The following is a 22,976-nucleotide window of genomic DNA, read 5'->3' on the forward strand; positions in this document are numbered from 1 at the left end:
CGGCAGTGACAAGACAGCTGGCTTTCCCCGAGGCCGGGAGCAGGCAGCAAGCCCTCTCTCTGGCCGGAGCCTTTTGGGAGGGGCTGTGCCGGGCTCACTCCTGCTGCCCTTCCCCAGGCATCTGGTACCCCTGCCCCAAGGATGCCAGCCCCCTGAAGTGCCACACCCCCTAGACTGGGAAGCACACCCCCAGTGTCAGCAGGGGCCCATCGTTATGCCGGACCTGTGGGCAGTTTTGACTGCAACAGGGTCAGGTGCTCGGTGCCCAGTGACGGTGCCACGGGAGTAGGAAAGATGCCACACACCATGTTTAAACACCGGGAGAATGGTCTTCTCGTAATTCCTCATTCTCTCATCCAGAGTGCTTTCCCGCTCCAGCCTTCCAGAGAATTTCTGTTGGAGCTGCAGGAACAACAGCTCAGCTGGGCAGTGTGGGGAAGGGGCTGGCAAATGACAGGCTAGAAATGTGGATTTGGGAAGTTTAATGTGACTGCGAGTGTTCTGGTACGGCGGCCGTTCTGTGGCGAGGTGCTGAGGGCCACCCAGGGGCTGGTGTGGCCTTGCCCGATTCCCTCTGAACAGACCTTCTGGTGCTCCCAACGACTGCCTGCAAGGACTGGGGGCCCATTCCAGAGTGGGGCGCAGTCTCCCTTCAGTACTGACCAGAAGCTCCAAAACTCAAGTGCTTCCATTTTAGAGACGGTGAGGGCAGAAGGTAGTCCATGTCTTCCAGGAAGGTCTCGGGGATGAAGCCGCGGAGCCCGGGTGGAGGAGGTTCACCTGCAGTCTCACCCGTCTCGTGCTCGTCAGTTCGTTATGCATGACACTGTGCAGACCATGTACGGGGTGCGGAACCACTGTCCTGTGTACAGGTTTCTAAAAGTTGGTCTGGATTGAATAAATGAACTCTGTCCTTGGTGGAATGCTGTGGGTAGTCCCTGTTCCTTCCCCGGTGTCTGCTGCATCCTGGGTTAAGTTCCTCCTGCCTCCTCCTAATTTTGGTCACCTGTCAGTGTCCTAACAGGCTTCCCGGGTGAAGGACTTCTCGGGCAGGGCACTAGGGTCCACACATGCCACGAGGCACCTGACAAATGGGAGTCCCCTTCCTGCAGCTTTTCTTCCCAAGCAGGGCTCCCCTTTCCAGAGCCACAGCAAGGGGCGGCGCCTAGTACAGCCAAGTGCCGACAGGGCCGCCTGGACAGGCAACTCGTGGTCCTCCAGGAGCAGAGCTGAGCCATGGAAGCTCTGGCCCCACTGGGCTCCCTCCAACCCCAGGAACCTGGAGCTCTGGAGAGGCCAGTGTCCAGCTGGGTGGCGGTAATGCAGGTCCCTCTCGTTGCCCTGGCACTCAGGAGGAAACTCCCAGAGCTGTTTTGTAACAGCTGCCCACTAAAGCCCCCTTCTAGGAGTTTCTATCCATTAGTAATTTTCTGGCACTTCAACCTGGACGCCCCTAGGAATTAGGTGTGCAAAGCAGCCGGCACCACTACATGGAATAGTTCTGCCAATACAGGGAGGGGCCTGACTGCCTCTACAGCCCAGAGGGGACTCCCCAGACCCTAGAGGCACCAAGGGCCTGGGCTCAGCACAGAGTGCCAGGCCAGCAAACTGGCTCCGTGGACCGATTCTCCAGTTCGTCTAGCAAACCTACAGTGGCCAGGCCCACTTACCACCCAGCTGACCTGCTGAGGACTCATTCTGACTCATGCTCCTAGGTTGAGGGGGAGGGCCCAGCAGAGTGAAGTGGGACGGGACTGAGCTTACTCTTTAGGCCCCTTTAGAACATGCTGAACCCTTTCCCGCCCCTGCTTCCCCGAGGTGCTGGGGACACAGCACAGGCAGTTTCTGCACATCTCGGCAGAATTAACCCAGAGGGTCCTCCCTGGACTGAGCTCAGCCCATTACACCAGCTTCGGCCTCACCAACCCTGTGAACAACTAACTGGCCCCAGACTTCCTCAACATCTTTCCAAAGCTGGGCGGGCTGGGGAACGCCAGCAGAGTCCCCCCAACTTGCTCGGGAAGAGGATGCTTCTGTCAGCACGTTCCCACAGGCTCCTGTCTTCTAGTCTGAGGCCCGAGAGCACTGGCACAGACCAAGCAGTCGGCACCACAGACGTCTGGCGTGTAAGGAGAGCAGGAACTGCTCCCTGAAGTACGGGTGTGAGGCAGACACTGTACCCCAGGCAGTGGCTGCAGTGGTGCCTAGGAGCGGCTCTGGAGGAGACTCCCCAGCCCCATCCTAGCGGGTAGCTGAAGTGAGACACTGGCCACCTGGAGCCTGACCTTCTTCATGCAGCAGCTTCAAGGACAACTGGGCCCGGGATCACCAACTGTACTAGTGAGAGAGCATTCTCTAGCATGTGCCCTGTAGGATTATGGGAAAGGCCAGAAATCAAACACCTGACCAGCACTAGGAGATTCCAGGAGAAGCAGCTTCTCTGTGAGTGATTCCCCAGCCTTAACAGGTCTCCCAGACAGATCTTGGGGTACAGCATTTCCTGAACACCCATTCCCACCTTTACTGGCTGAGCATCTTGCAGGCCCCACCCAGGGGTGAGCTGCTCTAGGGCCCAGCCCCCACTGCACCCTGTGGAGCGGATCACCACACCTGCACGTCTGTAGCTGCTCAGGTGCAACAGGACTGGCTGGAAGAATGCCTGGTATTAAGGACCCAGAGCAGGGTCTCTCAGGGCTTGTGTGGAGGTTACAAGACCTGGGAAGAACCTGTCCTCCACCCTCCTACTCCAAGGGAGCTGACTCAGTGGCACTTAAGGCATCTGGGAGCCCACCAGTCCCCACCCAGCAGCTGGGCTCAGGCAGTCACTAAAGGCTCCAGCAGCCTCTCCATTGGGTCTTCCCAGTGTTCTCCTGTCCAAGCCAGTGGCTCAGCACCTGGATGCGACTTCACCGGCAGTGCAGTGGCCTGTGGCTCCCCCAACCTCCCAGCTCTTAGCCCCCAACCTCCCAGCTCTTAGAGTCCCAGAGTGATTATTAAGACTAGTGCTGACCATGAACTTTCCAGGCTGTGACGGAGCACTGGTCACTCAAGTTTGGCTCTCAGCATGTGGCGGGTGAACAGAGTACTTGGTCACGTAAGCAGCAGGAGAGGGCCGGCCCTGCAGGCCCAGGGAACGCTGCCATCCCCTCTACTTCCACGGCCTGCACACCTGGCCGCAGATGCACAGGTGCGGCCACCCACACAGGTGAGCGCCGCACGCAGCACCACCTCGTGCTGTCCTGGGAGCTGAAGAGAATTCCCCCCTCACTTTTTAACACCATTGTGTGGGGCAGGGGTGGGGTGGGCTGTGTGTGCATCAGACTCTCGGATTTCCCTGTCCTCACTGCATCCTGCGCCCCAAGGTTGGATTAAGTATAACCCAGGCAGAGTCTGACTCAGAAGCTGTCACCAGCTCTGAAACTTGGAACAGTAATAAGTTCAAATCTTCTACCAATTCCATTCTCCAATCCCACACGCTACCCAGATGGAGGTGCTTCACAGAGGGGTATCAGGAAACCTCCTGAGAGAGATGGATAAAGGAGAAAATGGCTTTAAGTGATGCCGATATTTTTTAAACTCAAATTATGCCACTTCCCTCAAACTGTGACAAATTAACCCAAATGAGTGGCCATGGTGTGGCTCCAAGGGGCTGACCCGAGGCACATGCCCATCAAAACAGTTCCCAGCAGGGCTTGCACTGCCCTGCGCCGGGGGCCAGCAGTCTTCTCCGAACACCTGATGAGCTGTGAAGGGAGACCCTTGTGCCGGGCTCCCCACTTCGATCCTGACAAAGAGTCGACTCCAGGCCGGCACCCCAGGCCGGGCCTGGCGCCACCTGCCGTTCCCGGGGAGGCAGCTCACAAGGGCTTCCCCTGAAAGGAGAGGGAGATTTGCAGGAGCTCCTGCCCAAGCTCTTGCTGCCTCCCCCCAGCACAGAACTCAGCTGACAGCTCCCTGAAGGTGGCGCACACACGGCGGGCCTCGATGTGTCTGCGGTGGATGGCGTGCTTCCACTGGTGCCGTGCGGCCCCGGTGAGCACGAGCAGAGAGCGGCGGGGTAAGGGCACGGCCACCTCCACCTCCTGGCACAGGACGGACCTGCTGGGGGCCATCACGCCTTCCACCAAGGCTTCTGGGAAGCCGGATGGGGCCAGGCAGAGCAGCAGGCTGCCGGGCGCCTCCCGGGACATGGACAGCACGGTGGGAGACAGGAGGTTGAGGCTCACCAGCCGCTCCCCCCACAGCCAGGTGTCGTCCAGGTGGGGGTCGATGGCTGAGCCCCGCTCTGGGCAGTAGTCCAGGTTACACTGCTCCACGGGCCGGAAGTCCTCCAGGATGGGGTAGAGGCCCATTCTCCGCACCACCTCCCGGCTGAAGCTGGGGAGGCCTTGGAAGCCAGTGGTCTTGAGCTTTTGTTTCCGAAAGTTGACTTTGGGACCGTAGTCCTGAAGGAAGAGGACAGAGAGAAGTGGAGAAGTGACTGAGTTCACGGAAGTGTTGCTGCATACCAGGCCTCAGGGATTCGGTCACAGTGACCAGAGAGCAGACATTTCTGACTCGTGGGTGTGACGTTCCGGGGGGAGAGGCCGACGGCACCGAGACAAGAGGAGCACACCACAGAGGGCAGCAGACGCTAGGGAGAATAGTTAGGTAGGGAAGTGGGCGCACATGGCATTGGGGGTGTCTCAGCCTCAGCACCCCAGAAGGCAGAGCTAGAGACAGGAGGCCCATGGGTAGGCAGTGCGTCCCGGACAGGGTGCTGAGGAGCGGGGCCCTGGGAAGGACGCGCGGTGAGGGAGTGAAGGCCAATCCGAGGTGGCGCTGCCCCGGTGGGCGGCACTGGGCACGGTGGGGGTGCGGGACCAACAGGGACAACAGTTACCACACCACCCAGCGGTCCTGCCGAGCACACATACACCCGAGAGAAACAGAAACAAGCCCGCACAGACGCACGCACATGAACGTTGCAGCAGCACTATTCACAACAGCCAAAAAGTGGAGACAGCCCAGGCGGCCACCAGCAGGGGGAGGGATAAACAAATGGCACAGCCGGCCACATGACGGAACGTGAGCCGTCCCGAAAAGCCGAGGAGCATCGACATGGGCTGTGGACTGACGGACCTGAGGACGCCTGAGTGAAAGACACCAGACACAGAAGGTCACGTGCTGTGTAAGCCCATTGACAGGAAACGTCCGGAATAGCCCGATCCACAGGGACAGACAGAGTAGATCAGTGGTCACCTGGGGGAACGAGGGTACTGCGAGGCAGTGCGGGTGTCCTTTGGGGTGACAGAATGCTGCAGAACCGGCCCTGACCGGTGTGGCTCGGTTGGCCGGGTCTTGTCCCACAAGGCGCAAGACCACTGGTTTGATTCCCGGGGGGACGCACGCCGGGGTTGTGGGTTCAGCCCCAGTCAGGGTGGGTGTGAGAGGCAGACAGTCAATGTCTCTCTCACCAACGTTTCTCTCCCCTCCCCCTCTCTAAAGTAAATAAATAAAGTCTTGGGGGAAAAAAAAAGTTCCAAAACTAAATAGTGGTAATGGTCGGACTGCATTGTGACTATACTAAAAGCCAATTCACTGAATTATACATTTTACTTTTTAAAAGATTTTATTTATTTTTAGAGGAGAAGGGAGGGAGAAAGAGAGGAAGAGAAACACCAATGTGTGGTTGACTTTCATGTGCCCCCCACCAGGAACCTGGCTCGCAACCCAGGCACGAGTCCTGACTGGGAATTGAACCAACGACTCTTTGGTTTGCAGGCTGGTACTCTCAGCAAAGTCATCAGCTGAGAGTGAGTCACACCAGCCAGGGCTGAATCTACATTCTAAATGGATGAATTTCACGGTATGTGGCTTCTATCTAAAAAAAACAAAACAAAACAAGGAGGTGCCCTCTAGAATATACCCCAGATTTTTGGCCTGAGGTATGAAAAAGGGGGCCATTTATCTGCCGACTCCTACCCTCTCGGGCCCCCCTCTAATAAAGGGTGGCTCCATCTGGTGGGTCCTTCTCCTTCCAGGCATGTCTCACAGTGCATGGGTGAGTGCCTCCTGCAGGACAATGCTAGGCAGCAAAACTGAGAAGGGAGTGCGGCCGGCAGAGGGCCCAGGAGCTGGGCCCTTGAGGAACACAGAGGAGGCTGCTGTGGCTGCTGTGAGGGGCACCAGGGAGCAGCCGGGAAAACAAAGGCCAGGCTGACGCCATGCAGGGCCCTCCCAAGCACTGTGAGGACGCTGTGACTAAGCCAGGCTGGGAGCCCAGGAGGGTGCGTAGCAGAGAGTGACCGAGTCTAATGAGGCTTCTCTGTAGTCCCTTTCCTCTCATTGAAAACTGACTGAAGAGGGGTGAGGGCTGCCCCAGGAAGCCCCTGAAAGAACCCCAGGGAGGAAACCTGGGCCAGCAGTGGTGGTGGCAGGGAGGGTGTTCTCAGATTCAGATGGTTTTTGAAAGAAAGAGCTGACAGGAGTGGAGGCGAAGAGACAGAGAAACCTGGACAGACGTGTGTTTCCAGCCTGCGCAGTTTGGGGTCTGCCGACCAGGAGCCTGGGCGGAAGGTGGGAACACGGGAGCCCACACAGTGCCGGTGCAGAGGGCCCTGACTCACGAAGTCAGCAGCGGGTGTCTGAAGCAGGACCCGGGAGAGGCCCAGGGGCTGAGCCTGAGAACCGGCCGCTGGGTGGAGTTTTTGAGTGGGTTAGGCAGGAAGGGGAGGACAGGGACTGAAGACAGTGAGACTAAACTCTCTGAGGAATTCCACTGCAGAGACAAGGAGATGGACCCTACTGGGAGGCTGGGAGAAAAGATCCAGTTGAGGCAAAATCCATCCTGGGGAGAGAGGGGAGCGATGCTGGACAAGGTCGCCTGAGTAGAAGGGGCCAGCACGCAGCTGGAGGGGCCAGAAGGCAGGAGCACCCACTCTCAGCAGGCGGGTGGGCCGGTGCGTCTCTGTTTTCTCAGACAGGCAGGTCGTGAGTCGGGAGTGAGGGGGGAAAGAGGTTTGGAAAGACAGCAGCAAAGTGGTGACCTTAGGGGGGAGGGGGTCCCACGGCTGTGGGAGCAGGAAGGGCCCAGAGCTGGGGAGACCTGATAGCGGGCTGCACATGGGTGCGAGGGAGGGGAAGCTGCACATGGCCAGGGCTGTGGGTGAGCGGAGCATGAAGGACAAAAGGCGGAGGGGGCACCCGAGGAAGTCCCTATAGTAACAGTGGGCTGTGGTGCAGGGTAAGGAAAGACACCAGGAACAGGAGAGACAGTGGAAGGGTGGCCGGTTGGATGGCTCACAGGTCACAGGTTCCAGTGGCGGCAAGGACTGCTGGAGCTGAGGAATGGAAGGAGGGACCTAGACGGGGAGGAGCGGGACTCTGTCTGGCCGTGACTCTGGACAGAGAGGAGGTCCAGGGCTTGGAGGCCTGGAAATACGTGAGACCGACCAGAAGCAAACTTCGGGCAGGAAGGCATCGGGCAGGCTTCAGGAAGCCCTCCGGGACAGTCACCGGGACTGGGCCAGCCAGGCGAGGGCAGAGAGAGCTGCGGGCCATCTGCCTCAGAGGCCTGGCTCACGGGCGTCCTGTGGGGGCAGTGAGCAGCCAAGTGGGCCAGGTACACCCTGGTGCGCATGCAGAGGAGGGCGCTGAGCGGAGGCGAGCAAAGGGGCCCAGTGATGTGACCGCCCTCTCTGACAGCCCCACCACTCCTCCCCAGCTCTAGGCCCTTACCTGCTTCCTCCGTCCAGACTGTGAGAGCCTCCAAGGCTCCCGGTCCATAAGCTGCACCATCTCAGCTTCCTCCTCCTGGGTGACGAAGTCCTCTATCAGCGTCACACCAGGGAAGGGGAAGGCCCAGCCTTCAAAGTCAGACTCCTCGGCCCCCACAGCCCAGCCAGTGTCCGAGTAGTAAACAAAACGATGCGTTTTCTGGAAAAGAAAGACAGGGGTCCCAGAACCACGGGAGCCTGCCGTCTGGAGGTGCTCCCAGCAGTGGCCCCTGCCCAGTGGCTCACCCACCCTTGAAGCCACTTTGTAAGGGCAGCTCGAGTCTAGAGAGAGCCCACACCCCTGCCTGGGGCTGCCTCCTGGAGAAGACTCTCATTTTCCTCGTCCACTAAAGGGAAGAGCATCTGCATAACCATTTTTCGTTCTCCCCTTTATAGCTGAGGTGGCCAAGGCTCAGCAAAGATAAGGAAAGAGCCAGAGGCTGCGCAGCTGGCGAATAGCCTGCTAGCCCAGTTTCTGTGTCACCATAAGGTATCTTCTGTTCTCTGCCTTGTGAAAATTAGAGGAGACGGGTGTAAAAACATCCAGCTGGACCAGAAGTCTGAGAAACAGGCTAGCCCTAAAGCTGAGACCCTAGGGCTACCCAGAGCATGAGCAGCAAGTGTTAGAGGGCCAGAGGAAGGAGGCCCTCTCCAGTCCAGCTGGGGACGTCCCCGGGCCCTGCCCCTCCGGTGGCAGCCAGAGGCACTGCCAGAATCTCCCTTCAGAAAAGAGCAGAACTTGCTGGTCACTGAGAGGAGACCTGGGCCGAAAGTCTCCTGCTGCAGCGCCGCCAGGACCTGCCTCAGGCTTTGACTGGAGGCCATCCTCGCCCCGGGGCAGCTCCCTGCCAGTGACTCAGCATGGACCAGGCCATTTCTGCACGGTCTGGAGCTCCTCTACGGGCAGCGTTTGCCCTGGAGCTCTCACTGGGTTGGCCATGACTCTTACATGGCAGTCTGAGGTCGTCCCTGACCAATTAATTCTGCTTCTTCCCCCTTCGCGTTCCACAGGCGCTGCTACCACCCCATCCTAGAACCACCGCACCCTGTCTCTGGCACCTCACAAAGGACACGTTAAAAGTGGGAGTCATCCTGGACATTTTGCTCATCCCTCAGCCATCAGACCGGGAAGGCGCTATCCCCAGAGTGTCCTGTGTCTGCACACCCCCAGCCATGGACACAGTTCAGACTTTTGGCGCTTTTTACCAAAAGTGTTTGTGGTAAAATATACACAACATAAAATTTACCATCTTTAATAATTATTTCTGTGTACAGTTCAGGGTGTTAGTACGTTCACTCTGTTGTGCAACCAACCGTCAGAACGTTCTCACCCTGCAAAACCGAAGCCGCCTGCCTTTTAAACAACAACTCCCCTTCTTCCCGGCCCCCGCCCCCAATGCTACTGTCCTACTTCCTGTCTCTGTGATGTTGGCTACTTCAGCTGGTGTAAGTGGGGTCCAATGGCATTTGTCCTTTTGTGACTGGCTTATCCTACTTAGCAAAGTATTTTCAAGGTTCATCCACACTGTAGCATACATCAAAATGTCCTTCCTTTTTAAGGCTGGATAATATTCTATTGTATGTACTGCTTTTATGTACCCATTTATTCATCAGTGGACACTCCGGTTGCTTCCACCATGGGCCTTCAAGACCCTGCTTTCAATTCTTTTGGGTATATCCCCAGAATTGTTGGGTCATATGGTAACTCTACTTTTAATTTTTTGAGACACCTTCACACTGTTTTCCAGAGGATCTTCCACACTTTTACCAAGGACACCAACAGTTTCTTCAATGGCTTCCCAGCCTTCACACCGTCCTACCAGCTCCCAGAACTGCTCTAGGGTCCACATGTAATTTCCTTTAAAACCCTTCCCTAGCCCTCCATGCCCCAGGACAAGTTCCAGCCTGCCCAGTGGCCACACGCCCAGCCCTCTGTGGACGGGGCCCAGGGCCCTCATATCCCTCCTCTGGCATCGCCCGTCTTCCAACCACACGCCTCTGGCCCAGGCCTACACTCAAGCAGTTTTCCCTGCTGGAACGCCCTTTCAACCAATTAAATTCTTCCAGGCCCAGTTCAAAGGCAGAGTCGTTTTTCGTTAATTAATTGGAATTCATTTTCTCCTTGCTCATTTCCATCCAAGGCCTCTGGGCACTTTTGCCTTGGTTTTCAGCACCCTCTACCCTTTCCATATCGTCTCCCCACATGCCCGTAAGGCTCCCAGGCCCACACGGTGCGGGGTGGGCGTGGAGATTGTTATGTAGAGGTTTGCTGTTAAGACTCCCCCCAGGTCCCGGAGATGAGCCAGGGTCGGACTGCACCCACGTCCCAACCCCTTCTCCACTCCAAGCCCACTCCTCAGAGCCCGCTCTCCTCGCCCCCGCAACGTCCTCACGGAGAGGGCCCCCTAACACGGTTTGATCCAGGACCGTATACATGGTCAGTCTGGGCCTCAGTTTCCTCATATGAAGAATAAAGTTGAGGGCGCGCCTCCTCACCCAGCCCTTACCTGTGGGGAGTGCTGCCAGGGTGGGTCACCTCCGCGTTGCCGTTCGCAGATTAGACAGGTCCGGATGCCCTTGCAGCCACATTCCCGAAGGACCTCGGGGGCCGCCACCGCCGCAGCCGCCATCGCTGTGTCCTGGCGGCCAGCGCGCAGGCGCGGGGTCGCGGGAACCAATGGGATTTGTAGTCCGCACTCGGGGCACGAGGCCCGCGGAGCCGCTTCCTTCCGGTCATCATCAGCGAGGGACTTGCGGGACGCCACCTCCTGGGCTCCGCTAGTCGCGGGCACCAGCAGCGGACTCCGGGAGTCGCGGGCTCTGCAGGACGCTGGTGTCCCCGATACGGCCAGCGCGGGCCGGGCTTCCTCGCCATGGGTCCCCTCTCGGCGCGGCTGCTGATGGAGCGGGGGCGACCCAAGACCGACCGACTGGGGAAGATCCGGAGCCTGGAGTAAGAGGAGGGCCGGGGGCGACGAGGGAGGGGTTCGGGAGCGAGACTGGGACCCTTGCCTGGCCGGGTTATCTCCCAGTCTGTTGGGCAGAGTCTCCAATCACTCGGGCCAAACGCCGTCCTCTCGTCAGGAGATGGGCAGGGTTGGCTCCGAGTGGCCTCACCCCTGAAGAGGGCCCGGGCTGCTGAGGACAGTGGTGCAGAAAGAGAATTGAGCAGCCTGTTGAGATAATTACAGAGGACCTGGGGAGCACAGAGGTCTCCCTCCAGAGGATGGGGAAAAGCATCCTGGAGAGGACCAGCTGCTGGGAGTTCTAAATTAGTTACAAAGTAGTAATTTTAAAAAGTAGGGTGTTGGGGAGAGGTGTGCATGCCCAAGAAATGCCAGGTGAAAAAGCCTTTGGAGGCACCCTGGGCTGCCATAGGTGTGGGGCCTGAGGCCTGCCTGCCCTCCGAGACTCCCCTCTGTCCCCACCCCAGCCTGTCAGGGCTGAAGCTGCTCACAGAGCACTTGGACCCCAAGCTCCTGAGCCGTCTGACGAAGCTGCAGGAGCTGGACCTCTCCAACAACCAGCTGGAGACACTGCCTGCCAACCTGGGCCTGTCCCACCTGCGCATCCTTCGCTGCGCCAATAACCAGCTGGGGGACGTTACTGCCTTGTGCCAGTTTCCGCAGCTGGAGGAGCTCAGCCTGGAGGGCAACCCCTTCCTGACAGTAAGTGGGTTCGCCTAGTGGCCCCCATGCCTGGGGCCGGCATTCTGTTGGGCTCGGGCTCTCAGCAACCCCGGAAGCATTCTTCTCTTGTTCTCCAGGTCAATGACAACCTGAAGGTCTCCTTTCTCCTGCCCAAGCTGCGTAAGGTCAATGGCAAAGATGCTTCCTCCACTTCCTCTCAGGTGGAGAATCTGAACCGGGAGCTGACCAGCAGGGTAAGGGGGCTGGGAGGTATCTCTGGGGTGTGGAAACAGTCGGGAGCCCTGAGGAGTGTGCAGCAGGCTTGGACACTTGGAGGACACTGAGGGAGGTTACAAGGGCCTCTTCCCTGACACCTAGTGACCCTTAGCCCTTAGCCTGACTTGGTGTTACTCTGAGCCTGGTTGTGGTGTGAGGCCTCTGGTCCTTGGGCAGTGTCCTGGCCTCCATGTGTGCAGGGCCCAGCAGGGGAGGCTGAGGCACTTTCACAGCAACTTTACCCGGGACAGACTACCTTCTCCCATCTGGGGCTGTTACCCGTGTATGTGTGTGTATGTGTATGTTGCTCCCATCTGTGCCACATGCAGCTAAGAAGGCTGTGGTTTAGGGAGGCTTCTAGGAGGCAGTGAGGTTGAGGCACCTGTGGCCATGAGATTGGGGGCAGAGGGGCTATGGAGGGTCCAGGGGTGCACTGGGTCTGGATCTGGCCCCTCTTGTTCCAGGTCACAGCTCACTGGGAGAAGTTCATGGCCTCACTGAGCCCTGAGGAGGGAACTGAAAAGGCCCAGGAGGACTTTGTGAGGTCTGCCATCAGGGATGTCCACTATGGGCCCGAGTCCCTCAGCGAGTTCACCCAGTGGCGGGTATGTCTTCACCCGACTGTACTGAGAGTCTGTTTCCCCAGCTCCTTGCTGGCTCCCATGCCCTGAGCTGCCCTGGAGGTCTCTGCTCAGGAAAGGCACCACTATTGGTTGGACAGGCCCTTTCTCAACTCAGGAAGCGCAAGCTCCCTCTGACTGGGTGTCTGAGGAAGGGCTGAGGGGCCCCAGGACTGTGCCCAGCTTCTTGATGGCCTGGCCCCACCCAGGTGCGGATGATCTCTGAGGAGCTGTTGGCCTCTAGTGGGACCCAAATGCACGAGGCTGACATCCCGGAAAAGTCCCTAAAAGCCACGGCTGCCCAGGAGCCCAGGGTGAGTGTGGTTCTGTGTGGTTCCCAGGGCTCTGAGAGCCTGCCTTGGCCCTTCCTACCTAGGGAGGCTACAGGGAAGCAGAGGGTCCTGGGAATGAGCCCAGGAGACAGCCTGCAATACCTGAGCTAACTCCCTCTGACCTGGGGCCAGTTCCCACCTGCTAACACCCCCGGGGAGGGCGCAGGTCAGCCTGTGAGAGGGAGGAAGGAACCCCTGGGTAGATGGTCCCATGGTCACCAGCTCTCAGCCACCCCTTCCCCCATGCAGGCCAGGCCAGTGGCCTCAAAACGGCTGGATGACATCCCACTCAGCCTCTCCCCCAGCAAGCGGGTGTGCGCCTCCCCACCGGCCCAGGCGGAGGGCCGCCTTGTGGGCTCTGGTGGCAGCCAGGTAAGCTCTAGCAAGGTGGCAGGGAGTGTGTGGCTGGGAGCGAGGGTTGAGGCAGGTGTGACCCGCTTCTGCCCCCACAGCCTGCCCCGAAGTTGGAGCCCCTGCACTTCCTGCAGTGCCACAGCAAGAACAACAGTCCTCAGGACCTGGAGACCCAGCTCTGGGCCTGCGCCTTCGAGCCAGCCTGGAACGAGAGTACACCCTTGGCGGGCAGTAAGAGCAAGGGCCTCAGGGAACACTCAGAACCAGCTTCCTAGACAGGGGTGCCACCTGCGGGGGGTGGCCTGGGTGATGGGGAAATCAGGAGGGGCAGAGAGCTTAAAAATGTCCCGGCACCCTGACCAGTGTGGCTCAGTTGGGTGTCATCCCACAAAGCAAAAGTTCACAGGTTCACTTCCTGGTCAGGGAACATGCCTGGGTTGGAACCCCAGTCGGGGAGCGTGCCAGAGGTGGACGATCAGTTTCTGTCTCACATCAGTTTTTCTTTCTCTCTCTTTCTTTCTCTCTTCCCCTCTAAAAATAATTAAAAAAAAATCTTAAAAGGAAAAAATAAAACATCATCAAGGCCAGGTGGAGGGCACTGCAGGGGGGAAACTTTACAGAAAATGTTCTCACTAGGCTATCCCCCCAAAACAGAGCACACGAGGGCCACGTCCCAGACCGTGGCCACATGCGGCGGGGAGGCTGTGTGTGTGATAGACTGCCAGACGGGCATTGTGTTGCACAAGTACAAGGTACCTGGTGAGGTGAGTGCCAGGGCCCTGCTCCTGCAGGGCAGTGGCAGAGCCCTGGGGGTGGGAGTGCCACCTATTCCCCAGGTGACCTTTTTCTTTGATGCTGGGCCTCAGTTTCCCAGATCTGATCCTGCATGCATGTGCACACATGTGGTTCTGTCCCTTGGTGACTGCCCCACCCCTGACTCCCACAGGAGTTCTTCTCAGTGGCCTGGACAGCCCTGACCGTGGTCACACAGGCAGGCCACAAGAGGCGCTGGAGCATACTGGCGGCTGCAGGCCTGCGGGGCCAGGTCCGGCTGCTGCACGTGCGTGCTGGCTTCTGCTGCGGGGTCATCCGCGCCCACAAGAAGGCCATCGCCACCCTCTGCTTCAGCCCCACCCACGAGACCCACCTCTTCAGTAAGACCCTCTCCGCACACCCCCGGAGGTTCCCCAGCACCCCTGTCCTGCAGCCTGATGCCTCAGCACTCCCTCCCTGGGATGTTAGGGGACTGCTGCGGCTGGCACTCTCACTCCGGGCTGCCAGGGCTGGCTCCGGCCTTGACAGAAGCGGTGCGACTTTGTGGACAAATGATTGGGCTTCAGACCCTGGCTTTTCCCACAATCTGCTCTGTGGCCTTGGGGCTTTCCGACAACCTGGGCCACTCTGTTCTCAACCGGGGCAAACACCCCTGACCCTTCAGTTGTGGTGAGGGTGATGTGTGAGCAGCGCCTTACAAAGGGTAGCTGCCGGGTGTGGCACTCACTAGGTTAGGGGAAGATAGCGACTGGGGCCACAGCCCTCCCTCTGTGCTGGAGAGAAGTTGGCTTTGGAGCTGCAGTCTGGGCCTTTCAGGAGGGCGCAAGGCCTCCTCAGAGCTGCCTCTCCCCTCCTATCTCTTGCTCAGCGGCCTCTTATGACAAGAAGATCATCCTCTGGGACATCGGGGTTCCTGACCAAGACTACAATTTCCAGGCCAGGTGAGGATCTGGGCAGGGCTGGTGTGAGGAGAGCTGGCTGCCGGGGGCGTGGACACCCGAGCCCGTGGCCTCATGCTCTCCCTTTCCCCTGCTGGCAGCCAGCTGCTCACACTCGATACCACCTCCACCCCCCTGCGCCTCTGCCCTGTGGCCTCCTGTCCGGACGCCTATCTGCTGGCTGGCTGCGAGGGTGGCTGCTGCTGCTGGGACGTGCGGCTGGACCAGCCTCAGAAGAGGAGGTGAGGTGGTTGGGGTGCCTTGAAGGCCAAGCCTCAGAGCTGGGCAGCTGCCAATGCAGGTGTCTGACCCAGGCCCACCTGCCAGAGGTGGTGCCAAAACCATGTGCGATGCCCTGGCAGCCAGAGATTGTCTTCAGGGTCCTCTTCACAGAACTGGCCTGTCCGTACCTCCTGATGCCTTTTGAGTAAAGGTCCCTGTGACCCGTTCCTTCCCTAGTGTTTGGCTGTGGGATTTGAGCTGGGTCAGTTTCCTCTCTGGGCTGTGATCACCTCACTGTCAAGCTGGGGCTTCACTGTGCCCATGTCCTGCCACTTACTAGCAATGTGACATTCCTGTCCTAGCATAATTTCCTCATCCATAGAGCTGGGAGAGTCACCTGCATGCCAGGCCCAGTGGAGGATAAAGGGGATGGTGTCTGGGCAGGGACAGTGACCTAGAAGGCCAGGTCGAGGCTTGTGGCTCTTTAATGCCACCTGGAAGGCCCAAGACAGCATGGGGTCCCAGCTCTCTTGGGGCCCACAAACGTAGTGGCAGAGACATGTTTAATGCAGCCAATTAAAACCCCACAAAGTGTCATGTCAGCTATGAAGGAAAGAGAATCCAGCACTTTGAAAGGGGAACAGGAAGGCCAAAGGACTCAAAGAAGTGACCAGTGGCAGATGCATAAGTTTGCAGGTTCATGCTCTCCACGTGAGCCCTGTGAGGGAGTCGGGTAGCTAGAAAGAGGGAACAGCACATCCCCAGGGGGAACAGCATGTGCAAAGGGCCAGTGGTAGGAGGAACTGGCTGACCAGGGAAGCCTGGCCGCGGCTTGCTGTAAGACGAGGTGGTATGGTTGCTTGGGCCTGAGTACACTGGCTTTGTTGGCCATGGTACGATTCTGGGTTTTCCTTAAGTACAGCAAATAGCCTAGAAAGAACTTTAGGACTGGTGGCACTGGTGAAAGAGCTGCTCCAGGGAGGGAAGTAGTAGAAGCCCCGGCAGGCTCTGGTGCTCGTCCAGCCAAGTGTTGGTGGTGGCCCCGTGCCACCCCTGGAGTCAGGCCCAGGCCTGTCTCCTTCCTCCCTGTCCACTCACATCTGCCTGGTCCCCAAGTCCTGTGGCATTTCTTTCCCACATCCTAGATGTGTCTGCTCCTCCTCAGTACTTGCTGTACTTGCCTGCTTCTCTGCTTCCAAGTGTCCTCTCGTTCTCTCCAGAACTCTGGGCAGCTGCCGGGTGGCCTTTCCAAGCAGTGTGACGCTACACACACTTTCAACTTAGAAACATTCAGTAGCCACTCTCCACTGTCCTCAAGGTCACAGCCACCCCCTTCCCAGTTCCCCTTCTCAGGCCCTCAGCACTCAGCTAGAAATGCCTTCTTCCTCGTCTCCCAGTCCCAGAGGTGCTGCCTCTCTCCAGAACCCGCCCTGGCCACCGCACCCCCCATGCTGGAAGAACCAGCCCCTAATGCCTCTGAGCTCCCACCACCTGTGATGCAGTGTACAGTTGCTGGCTCCCACTTCCAGGGTGAGACTCAATCCCTCCAGGGCCCGGAGCAGATATCCTCGGTTGTATCTTCTGGCCTCCATACAGGGCAGGGCCCAGAGTAGGGGCCCAGTGAGTGGTTCTCATTGAATGAATGAGAAACTGTATATATTTGAAGGTTAACCAGCATCTTCTGTGGCCCCACAGGGTGTGTGAAGTGGAGTTCGTCTTCTCTGAGGGCTCAGAGGCATCTGGCCAGAGAGTGGACGGGCTGGCGTTTGTGAATGAGGACGTCGTGGGTGAGCAAGCCCTGCTTGGGGCAGTCTGGCCTCCTGGGACCCTGCTAAGGCCCCGACAATGCCTTTGTGAATTGCTTCTCCCTGGGCCAGGTGTTAGGTCCAAGAGCTTCTGGGGGGGTCCCCACCGTGGAACAAGAAATGCCTGGAGAGGCCCTCCCAGGCAGTTCTTCATTCTCCCTCACAGCCTCCAAGGGGAGTGCCCTGGGCACCATCTGCCTGTGGAGCTGGAGCCAGACGTGGCTGGGCCGGGGCAGCCGGTCCACAGTGCCGGTGGTGGTCCTGGCTCGGCTGCAGTGGTCACCCACGGAGTTGGCCTATTTTTCACTCAGCACCTGTCCTGGTAAGCCCACCTACACACCCCACCCCACCTCCTGGAGCTCTGCCCCACCTCAGATTCCAATCTCTGGCCCCCCCTGCAGATGAGGGGATTGTGCTCTGCGGGGATGAGGAAGGCAGCGTGTGGATCTACGACGTCAGGCACATGCTAACCCAGCAGCCTCCATTGCCAGCGGTGCCGCAGGCCCCCACGCAGGTACCCACAGCTCAGCCCACTCCTCCTTGCGGGGGCCTGGTATCCAGGAAGGAGCCCAGCCCCCCTCTCTCTTCCCACCAGATCCTGAAGTGGCCCCAACCCCGGGCCCTCAACCAGACAGTGACCAAGACTATGGTGAACACGGTGGTGGCCAACCCCACCTTTACCTACCTCACTGCTCTGACGGACTCCAACATTGTAGCCATCTGGAAGAGACACTAGCCTCCAGCTCAGAGTGCCAGGGATACAGCTTAACTTATTCAACTTTTGGGCAGAGGATGGGAATCTTTCTATGAGTGAATATTTTTATTAAATGCTCTACTATGGAGAAGCCTGGGGAGCTGTTTGTGGGCCCCATCTGGTGGTGCTGGTAGGAGTAAGTCAGGCTGAGCTGGCATCAGGGCCTCCACAGTGGAGACTCATGGGAGTACAGGGGTTTGAGCGGTCCCCTCCTGTTCAAGCCCGCCTTCCCTGCAGCCCCCCCGGGTTCCCAGTTGGTGCAGAATGCGTTTGTTCCTGCCGCCCCTGCAGGCAGAAATCTGGACCTCTGGGCCAGTCCACTCTGCAGTGTGGCCCCAGAGTAGCCCTGTCTTAACAGGTCAGCTACGTCCACTGAGCCTGACAGTCCATTTGCTGTGAAGTTGCCTCTGCTTCAGCTCACATCCTGGGCTTTGCCAGCCATACTTTATTAGGAAGGTGAAACAGAATCTATGTACAGGACACATCAGTGTCAGGGTGAGGGGTTCTCTGGGACAGCTCCAAAGAGAACCACAGCTGTGAGAAGCTGCGGTCTTCTACTTGGTGCCAGGAGAAGGGCTGATGCAGGGTAGGAACTGGCCAACCCAGACTGCTTCCAGCCCGCTACTCAATTCCTTCTTGCTTGTCTTTGATGGCCACCTGAGGGGAAGGAAAGACAGTGCGCTTAGCTGGAGGGGCTGGGTGAGGGTGTGGGAACTCAGCCCCAGGCCCGCCAGGAAACTGCTTCTAAGCCTCCAGGGTGCAGCCATGAACTGGAGAGAAGCAGTAAACCAGGCCCTGAACAGTTCCAGAGGGCCGGGCAGCCAGCAACCCAGGGTCTCTCTGGGCCAGCCCCGCCCACCCCATCACTGTTGTTGCCCAGGACAGGAATCAGATGGAGCAGAGGTGCCTCCTGGTGAGTATATGGCAAGCTGTGACAAATCTGAGACTGTGGGTCTTTCCCACTCTAGGTTGTCTAGATTTTGAGGCTCCCTGCCTGAACAGGTGTGATCCCACCTTAGGATGAGCTGCCCTCTAGACAAACACCCTGGACACAGCCAGGCCTTGCAAACCAGAGCAGCCAGCACCTGCATACAGACTTGGAGGAGCAGTACTAAGAGGTAGTGGGCCCTGTGCTTCCTCAGGGACCATGAAAGTGCTCGAGGAGACCCTAGAGCGCTAGGCGAGGCTCCTACCCGTGGATGCAGACAGCAGGCCCCAGGCTGCAACGCCATAACCTCATCCATGCTCCTTGGAGGCTGTGGTGGAAGTCCCTGCTCTCTCATCACCTCCGTCCCTCCCCCAAATAAATCAGAGAAAACAACTTGGGTTGTCCTAGGTCTGGGCATGATAACCTGCATCTCTGAGACATACAGGGTGGTGCCCAGACCACCCCACCCCACCCCCGCATAGCTGGCTCCTCACCCGGAATCGCTCTTCCAGCAGGGACAGCTCACTAATGAGGTCTGTGATGGCATTGGTGAAGGCCTCCTGCGGGCTGTAGTCTGGCGTGGTCTGCACACGGATGATGATCTTGTGCTCCAAGGGGTGGGGGACTTTGTAGCCAGCAAACAGCACCTGTGGGTCCTTCAACAGCTGTCTGAGATACAGGGACAAGCCGAGTAAGTGGGCTGGCGAGTGCCCTTGGAGCTTACCAGGCCTTCTAGCCAAGGGGTCTTCCTGTTGTCTATAAGCAAATGCAGCTGGCAGCTGGCACCAGGTGGTTCCCTGCTCTTAATTTTTAGTTGTTACCCCCCCACCCCCGCCACAGAAACAAAAACAACAACAACAACAAAACACACAAGCTTCGTGTAAAACAGGTATTTTGGAGAAGATATGCCATATGGGGACTCTTCCCGTTCCCCCCCCACCCTCACTATCCATGAGGATCATGGTAAAAAAGGTTTCCAATCACCTCTTCCCTTAGGGGAAGTCAGGGACCTGCAATGCCCTGAAAGAGACCTCCCAAGGCAGTAAAAATCCAGCCAACATTCAGTGAACCAGACCACAAAAGCCCCATTCCCGGCCCAAAAAGCATCTGGCACCGCAGATAAAGGCAGCAGGGGTGCAAGGCCCCAGGCTCTGAGCAGTTAGGGAAACGGAAGTCCTTTAGGCAACACCCTGGCTGCTGCTGTTCGCCCCACAGCGCCCTGCTCTACTTGGCTGTGGTGAAGTGAAGCCAGTGTTGTTTGCTGGGCTTTTCTCCAGAGCAGCTCAGACGGGCCTGAGCTCCTAGAGGAGGGGCCTGTGCATAGGTGGGGGCACAGCTCACACAGCAATGGAAGAGCAGGGCCCCCAAAGAGCCTGGGTACACCACTGGCTTGGTTCAGGGTGGGAGTCATCCAAACCAAAGATGGGCAACACCACCCTCTACTTACACCAGGAGACCAGGCAGGCCTCAGCCTAGTCTCCAACACACAAACCTGGGAAGAGCCCATTTCACTGACGGTGCTTTTCAGCCGTGAAAGGACAAACCCCTGGGCCAGAGCATCAGTCACACTGCCAACCGCCTCCCTGGCCAGGACTTCACTGGTGTAAACAAGCACCAACCAACCAAAGCCGGGTACCCACCAGGCACCGGAAGACCCCTCAGGCCCCCTTTACCTCTTCCCCTTATTTCTCTCAGTTACAATCTCTGGCATACACACCTTAGAATGCCAGGTGTCGCTGAGGTCACTGCACAAACAGGCAGGGTGGGTGGGGGCTAACCTCTGCTACTTCATGCGCATTAGCACAAAAACACAAGTAGGCTTACTTTTCTGTGGCTTCCTGCATATTCACTTATGTTAGATAAATGAGCCAATACAGAAATACATTAAGGGAAGAGATATTAGTGCCATTTTCAACAAAAGGTAGTGGAATGAGTGCACTGCCAGAGCAAATACAGAAGGATTTCATGTAGCTCAGGGACCCTTAAGAAAATCTTCTGGAATTGTACTTTGCCTCAAAGAGCCCCATTAAACATAGCACTTGAAAGCCTTTGACTTGAAACTTACGACTTAATAATGTTCCCTAGTGTATGATCTTCTTTGTTGATGGTGAACAAACAGGCATTGGGTACCTTGGTGTCCTTGTTAATGGTGATCCTAGGAAGAGGCAGAAATAAGAGATGGGGGGTGGAGGGGCAGGGGATCCCCTTCTCCCTGAGTCTAAACCCTACCCTTTAAGATAGGCTTAGGTCCCACCTACTCCTGGAAGCCTTTCTCCATCTCTTCATTCTGGAAAGACCTCCCTGACTCAGCAGCAGTGTGTCTACACCCTGACCCTAGTTTCTGGGGGTCAATTCCGTGGGACCCCCGCCTACTTGGATTGCTCCTTTTTCCTAAAGCAGAGTGTCTCAGCCTTGGCACTGCTGACATTTTAGGCTGGGTAATTCCCTGGCCTCTACCCACTAGATGCCAGCAGCACCCTCTTTATGACAACCAAAACTGTCTGCAGACATGGCCAACATCCCCTGGGGCCAGGGGCCAGTTGAGAAACGCTGCTCTCAAGGGAGAATGAAGTGGCTGGCAAAGGGCTAGACCATAGTGCCCTGCATAACCAGTCTGTAAAGAGAAGTTTGCAAAGCTGATCTTTAACTGGGTCTTTAGGTGCTGAGCCCTGGACTACAAACACGTTACATAAATTACGTCATTTAATCTCCCCCCAGATTTACGTATGGTGGTTTAATACAGTAATAAGCCAGTTTTCCAGATGAGGAAAGTAGGCCTCAGGCAGATTAAGTCACTGGCTCAAAGATAGAGTCCTTAAGTGGGGGATGCAGGAGCCAAGCCCAGGCTGTCTGACTATTAGGCTGCATTTTCCTTCACCCTGCAAGCAATGAGGAGTCACTGAAGGTTTTACACAGGCGTTTGGAAGTTGGATATGAGTCTAAGAGCCATCACTCTGGTTGCAGCAAGGAGAATAACGGTGCCGGGCCAGGAGACGAGTGAGAAGACTGCCAGATCCAAAGGAAATGGCATTTGGAGCCACACATTCCGGGTTCCAAAACAGACCCACCACTTTCCCTGTGCCCGGGGAATCTCTGAGTCTCGGTGTCCTCATCTGCAAAAGGGAGACCCGTCCCCGCTCGCAAGGCTATCTTAAGTTTGGCAGGCGCAGGTGCGAAACGCTTCGCGAGCGGGCGTTCAGGCAAAAGCTGCTTCCCCGCCCGCCCCTCTCCCCGCCGCGGCAGAGGAGGGCAAAAGCCCCACAACCTGCAGGGGCCGACGGCCCTCGACCCCCTCGCCGGCCGGCTCCACTTACTTCTTCTCGCCTTCGAACAACAAGAACGACTCAAAAGCAGGAGGGGCGTTCATCCTAGCGTCCCAGCCGCGGACAAAGTCTCGGCTGCCAACACCAGCACCTCCAGAACTTTTTAACTCAACCTCTTCCGGGTTAGCGCCCGCGTCAGCTTTTGCCGACGGCGCCAAACCCGTGTGAGGACTGGCCCACTGCCCCCTACCGGACTGGAGGATCTTGCGCAGGCGCTGGAACCCAAGGCAGGGACCGAGGGAGGCTGGTGGCTCTTCGCACGCAGGCTTGAGTCCAGACCATCCTTTCGTAGATGCGCATGTGTGAGTCCAGAAGGTCCCTTCTTGGGTGCTCTTTGTCGCGTGTTGGGAGAGCTGGGAGCTGCTCTACATAGTGAGATAGCCTCGCCCAGACTAAGCGGCAACCCAGAACTCGGCCTCTCTCTGCTCGTTACATCCCTTGTATCTTTGGAAATGTGCTCTTGGCATAAGAAGCCCCTGAACCGAGAACGGAGAATGGAGCCATGGGGTGTGGGGGCAGGGGTGGGCGGCGGGGGCAGAAGAAACTTCAGGGCTCATGGGCGTCCATTCCCTGAAGTAGACGGCTGGGTAAGGATCAGCCCTCTGCCAAGGCTGCCCCGGCAATTTGCTACAAGACCCTTTGCTGTATTGTACTAGTTTACCAAGTGGGCTTGTGCCCTCATGAGCTTCTTGTTATGGAGACAATTGTGTGAGGGCGGAGGCAGGAGGCAGGTATGTATACGGGTGTGAAAGAGGCTCTGGGAGGGATGAGTGCATCAATCCCAGTTTTGATTGGTTGATCTTATGCAGACTACAGCTGAGTATAAAGACCCTACCCAAGTTAGAAACAATGGGACTGGAGTCTCAGATTAGCTACTGGAGTACTAACAGCTTCCTTGCTGTTTCTTTCTTTCTTTTTAAAAGGTTTTATTTATTTATTTTTAGGGAGAGGGGGAGGGAGGAAAAAGAGAGGGAGAGAAACATCAATGTGTGGTTGCTTCTCGCATGCCCCCTACTGGGGACCTGTCCCAAAACCCAGGCATGTGCCCTGACTGGGAATCAAACCAGTGACCCCTTGGTTCTTAGGCCGGCGCTCAATCCACTGAGCCACACCAGCCAGAGCCCAGCCTGTTTCTTTAGGTCTGGGCAGCAGCCAAGGAGCCCCCAAAGAAATCTGAGCTTCCACTACCATTTCCTGGGAAGGGCCATTTCCTATGGGAGCCTTGAACCCTGGGGAGGGGAAGTGTCACTTACAGGAGGCCCAC

The 22,976-nt window shown here is 57.5% G+C and overlaps 3 protein-coding genes across 4 annotated transcripts; 1 reads left to right on the forward strand and 2 right to left on the reverse strand.

Annotated features, from left to right (window-relative positions):
* Positions 1-336: 336 nt before the first annotated feature.
* Positions 337-10,442, reverse strand: ALKBH4 (alkB homolog 4, lysine demethylase). Its single transcript, XM_028513382.2, has 3 exons — positions 10,265-10,442; positions 7,720-7,917; positions 337-4,445 (listed from the first exon to the last, which is right to left on the reverse strand). Exons 1-3 carry the CDS (start codon positions 10,385-10,387, stop codon positions 3,858-3,860), a joined length of 909 nt encoding a protein of 302 aa, XP_028369183.1. The 5' UTR covers positions 10,388-10,442; the 3' UTR covers positions 337-3,857.
* Positions 10,443-10,478: 36 nt separating this feature from the next.
* On the forward strand, positions 10,479-17,549 carry LRWD1 (leucine rich repeats and WD repeat domain containing 1). 2 transcript variants are annotated; one of them, XM_028521032.2, is made up of 15 exons: positions 10,480-10,710; positions 11,191-11,425; positions 11,524-11,640; positions 12,127-12,267; positions 12,492-12,596; positions 12,864-12,986; positions 13,067-13,181; positions 13,623-13,732; positions 13,915-14,122; positions 14,611-14,683; positions 14,782-14,922; positions 16,598-16,689; positions 16,874-17,029; positions 17,109-17,221; positions 17,303-17,549. In XM_028521032.2, exons 1-15 carry the CDS (start codon positions 10,631-10,633, stop codon positions 17,441-17,443), a joined length of 1,950 nt encoding a protein of 649 aa, XP_028376833.1. In that variant the 5' UTR covers positions 10,480-10,630; the 3' UTR covers positions 17,444-17,549. The 2 variants fall into 2 exon arrangements, with proteins under 2 accessions (XP_035876674.1, XP_028376833.1); XM_036020781.1 differs by having other exon boundaries at positions 10,479-10,710; positions 17,109-17,549.
* A 329-nt stretch (positions 17,550-17,878) lies between these two features.
* On the reverse strand, positions 17,879-21,860 carry POLR2J (RNA polymerase II subunit J). The gene is made up of 4 exons (XM_028521045.2): positions 21,704-21,860; positions 20,455-20,544; positions 18,884-19,058; positions 17,879-18,118 (listed from the first exon to the last, which is right to left on the reverse strand). The coding sequence occupies exons 1-4, from the start codon at positions 21,754-21,756 to the stop codon at positions 18,083-18,085; spliced, it is 354 nt and encodes a 117-aa protein (XP_028376846.1). The 5' UTR covers positions 21,757-21,860; the 3' UTR covers positions 17,879-18,082.
* Positions 21,861-22,976: the final 1,116 nt, after the last annotated feature.

The sequence above is a fragment of the Phyllostomus discolor genome, chromosome 3 (assembly GCF_004126475.2).
Source record: "Phyllostomus discolor isolate MPI-MPIP mPhyDis1 chromosome 3, mPhyDis1.pri.v3, whole genome shotgun sequence".
Lineage (NCBI taxonomy): Eukaryota > Metazoa > Chordata > Mammalia > Chiroptera > Phyllostomidae > Phyllostomus > Phyllostomus discolor.

What these genes read in the sequence shown, in the direction of transcription:
- ALKBH4 (XM_028513382.2), bottom strand. Translation starts at nt 10,387, where the DNA reads ATGGCGGCTGCGGCGGTGGCGGCCCCCGAGGTCCTTCGGGAATGTGGC. An exon ending in CCTGGCAGCACTCCCCACAG is followed by an intron (nt 7,918 to 10,264) that starts GTAAGGGCTGGG and finishes TTTCTTTTCCAG; the next exon opens with AAAACGCATCGTTTTGTTTA. An exon ending in AGTCTGGACGGAGGAAGCAG is followed by an intron (nt 4,446 to 7,719) that starts GTAAGGGCCTAG and finishes CTCTTCCTTCAG; the next exon opens with GACTACGGTCCCAAAGTCAA.
- LRWD1 (XM_036020781.1), top strand. Translation starts at nt 10,631, where the DNA reads ATGGGTCCCCTCTCGGCGCGGCTGCTGATGGAGCGGGGGCGACCCAAG. An exon ending in GGGAAGATCCGGAGCCTGGA is followed by an intron (nt 10,711 to 11,190) that starts GTAAGAGGAGGG and finishes TCCCCACCCCAG; the next exon opens with CCTGTCAGGGCTGAAGCTGC. An exon ending in GACTACAATTTCCAGGCCAG is followed by an intron (nt 14,684 to 14,781) that starts GTGAGGATCTGG and finishes CCCTGCTGGCAG; the next exon opens with CCAGCTGCTCACACTCGATA.
- POLR2J (XM_028521045.2), bottom strand. Translation starts at nt 21,756, where the DNA reads ATGAACGCCCCTCCTGCTTTTGAGTCGTTCTTGTTGTTCGAAGGCGAG. An exon ending in TTGTTCGAAGGCGAGAAGAA is followed by an intron (nt 20,545 to 21,703) that starts GTAAGTGGAGCC and finishes GCCTCTTCCTAG; the next exon opens with GATCACCATTAACAAGGACA. An exon ending in TGCTGGAAGAGCGATTCCGG is followed by an intron (nt 18,119 to 18,883) that starts GTGAGGAGCCAG and finishes CCTTCCCCTCAG; the next exon opens with GTGGCCATCAAAGACAAGCA.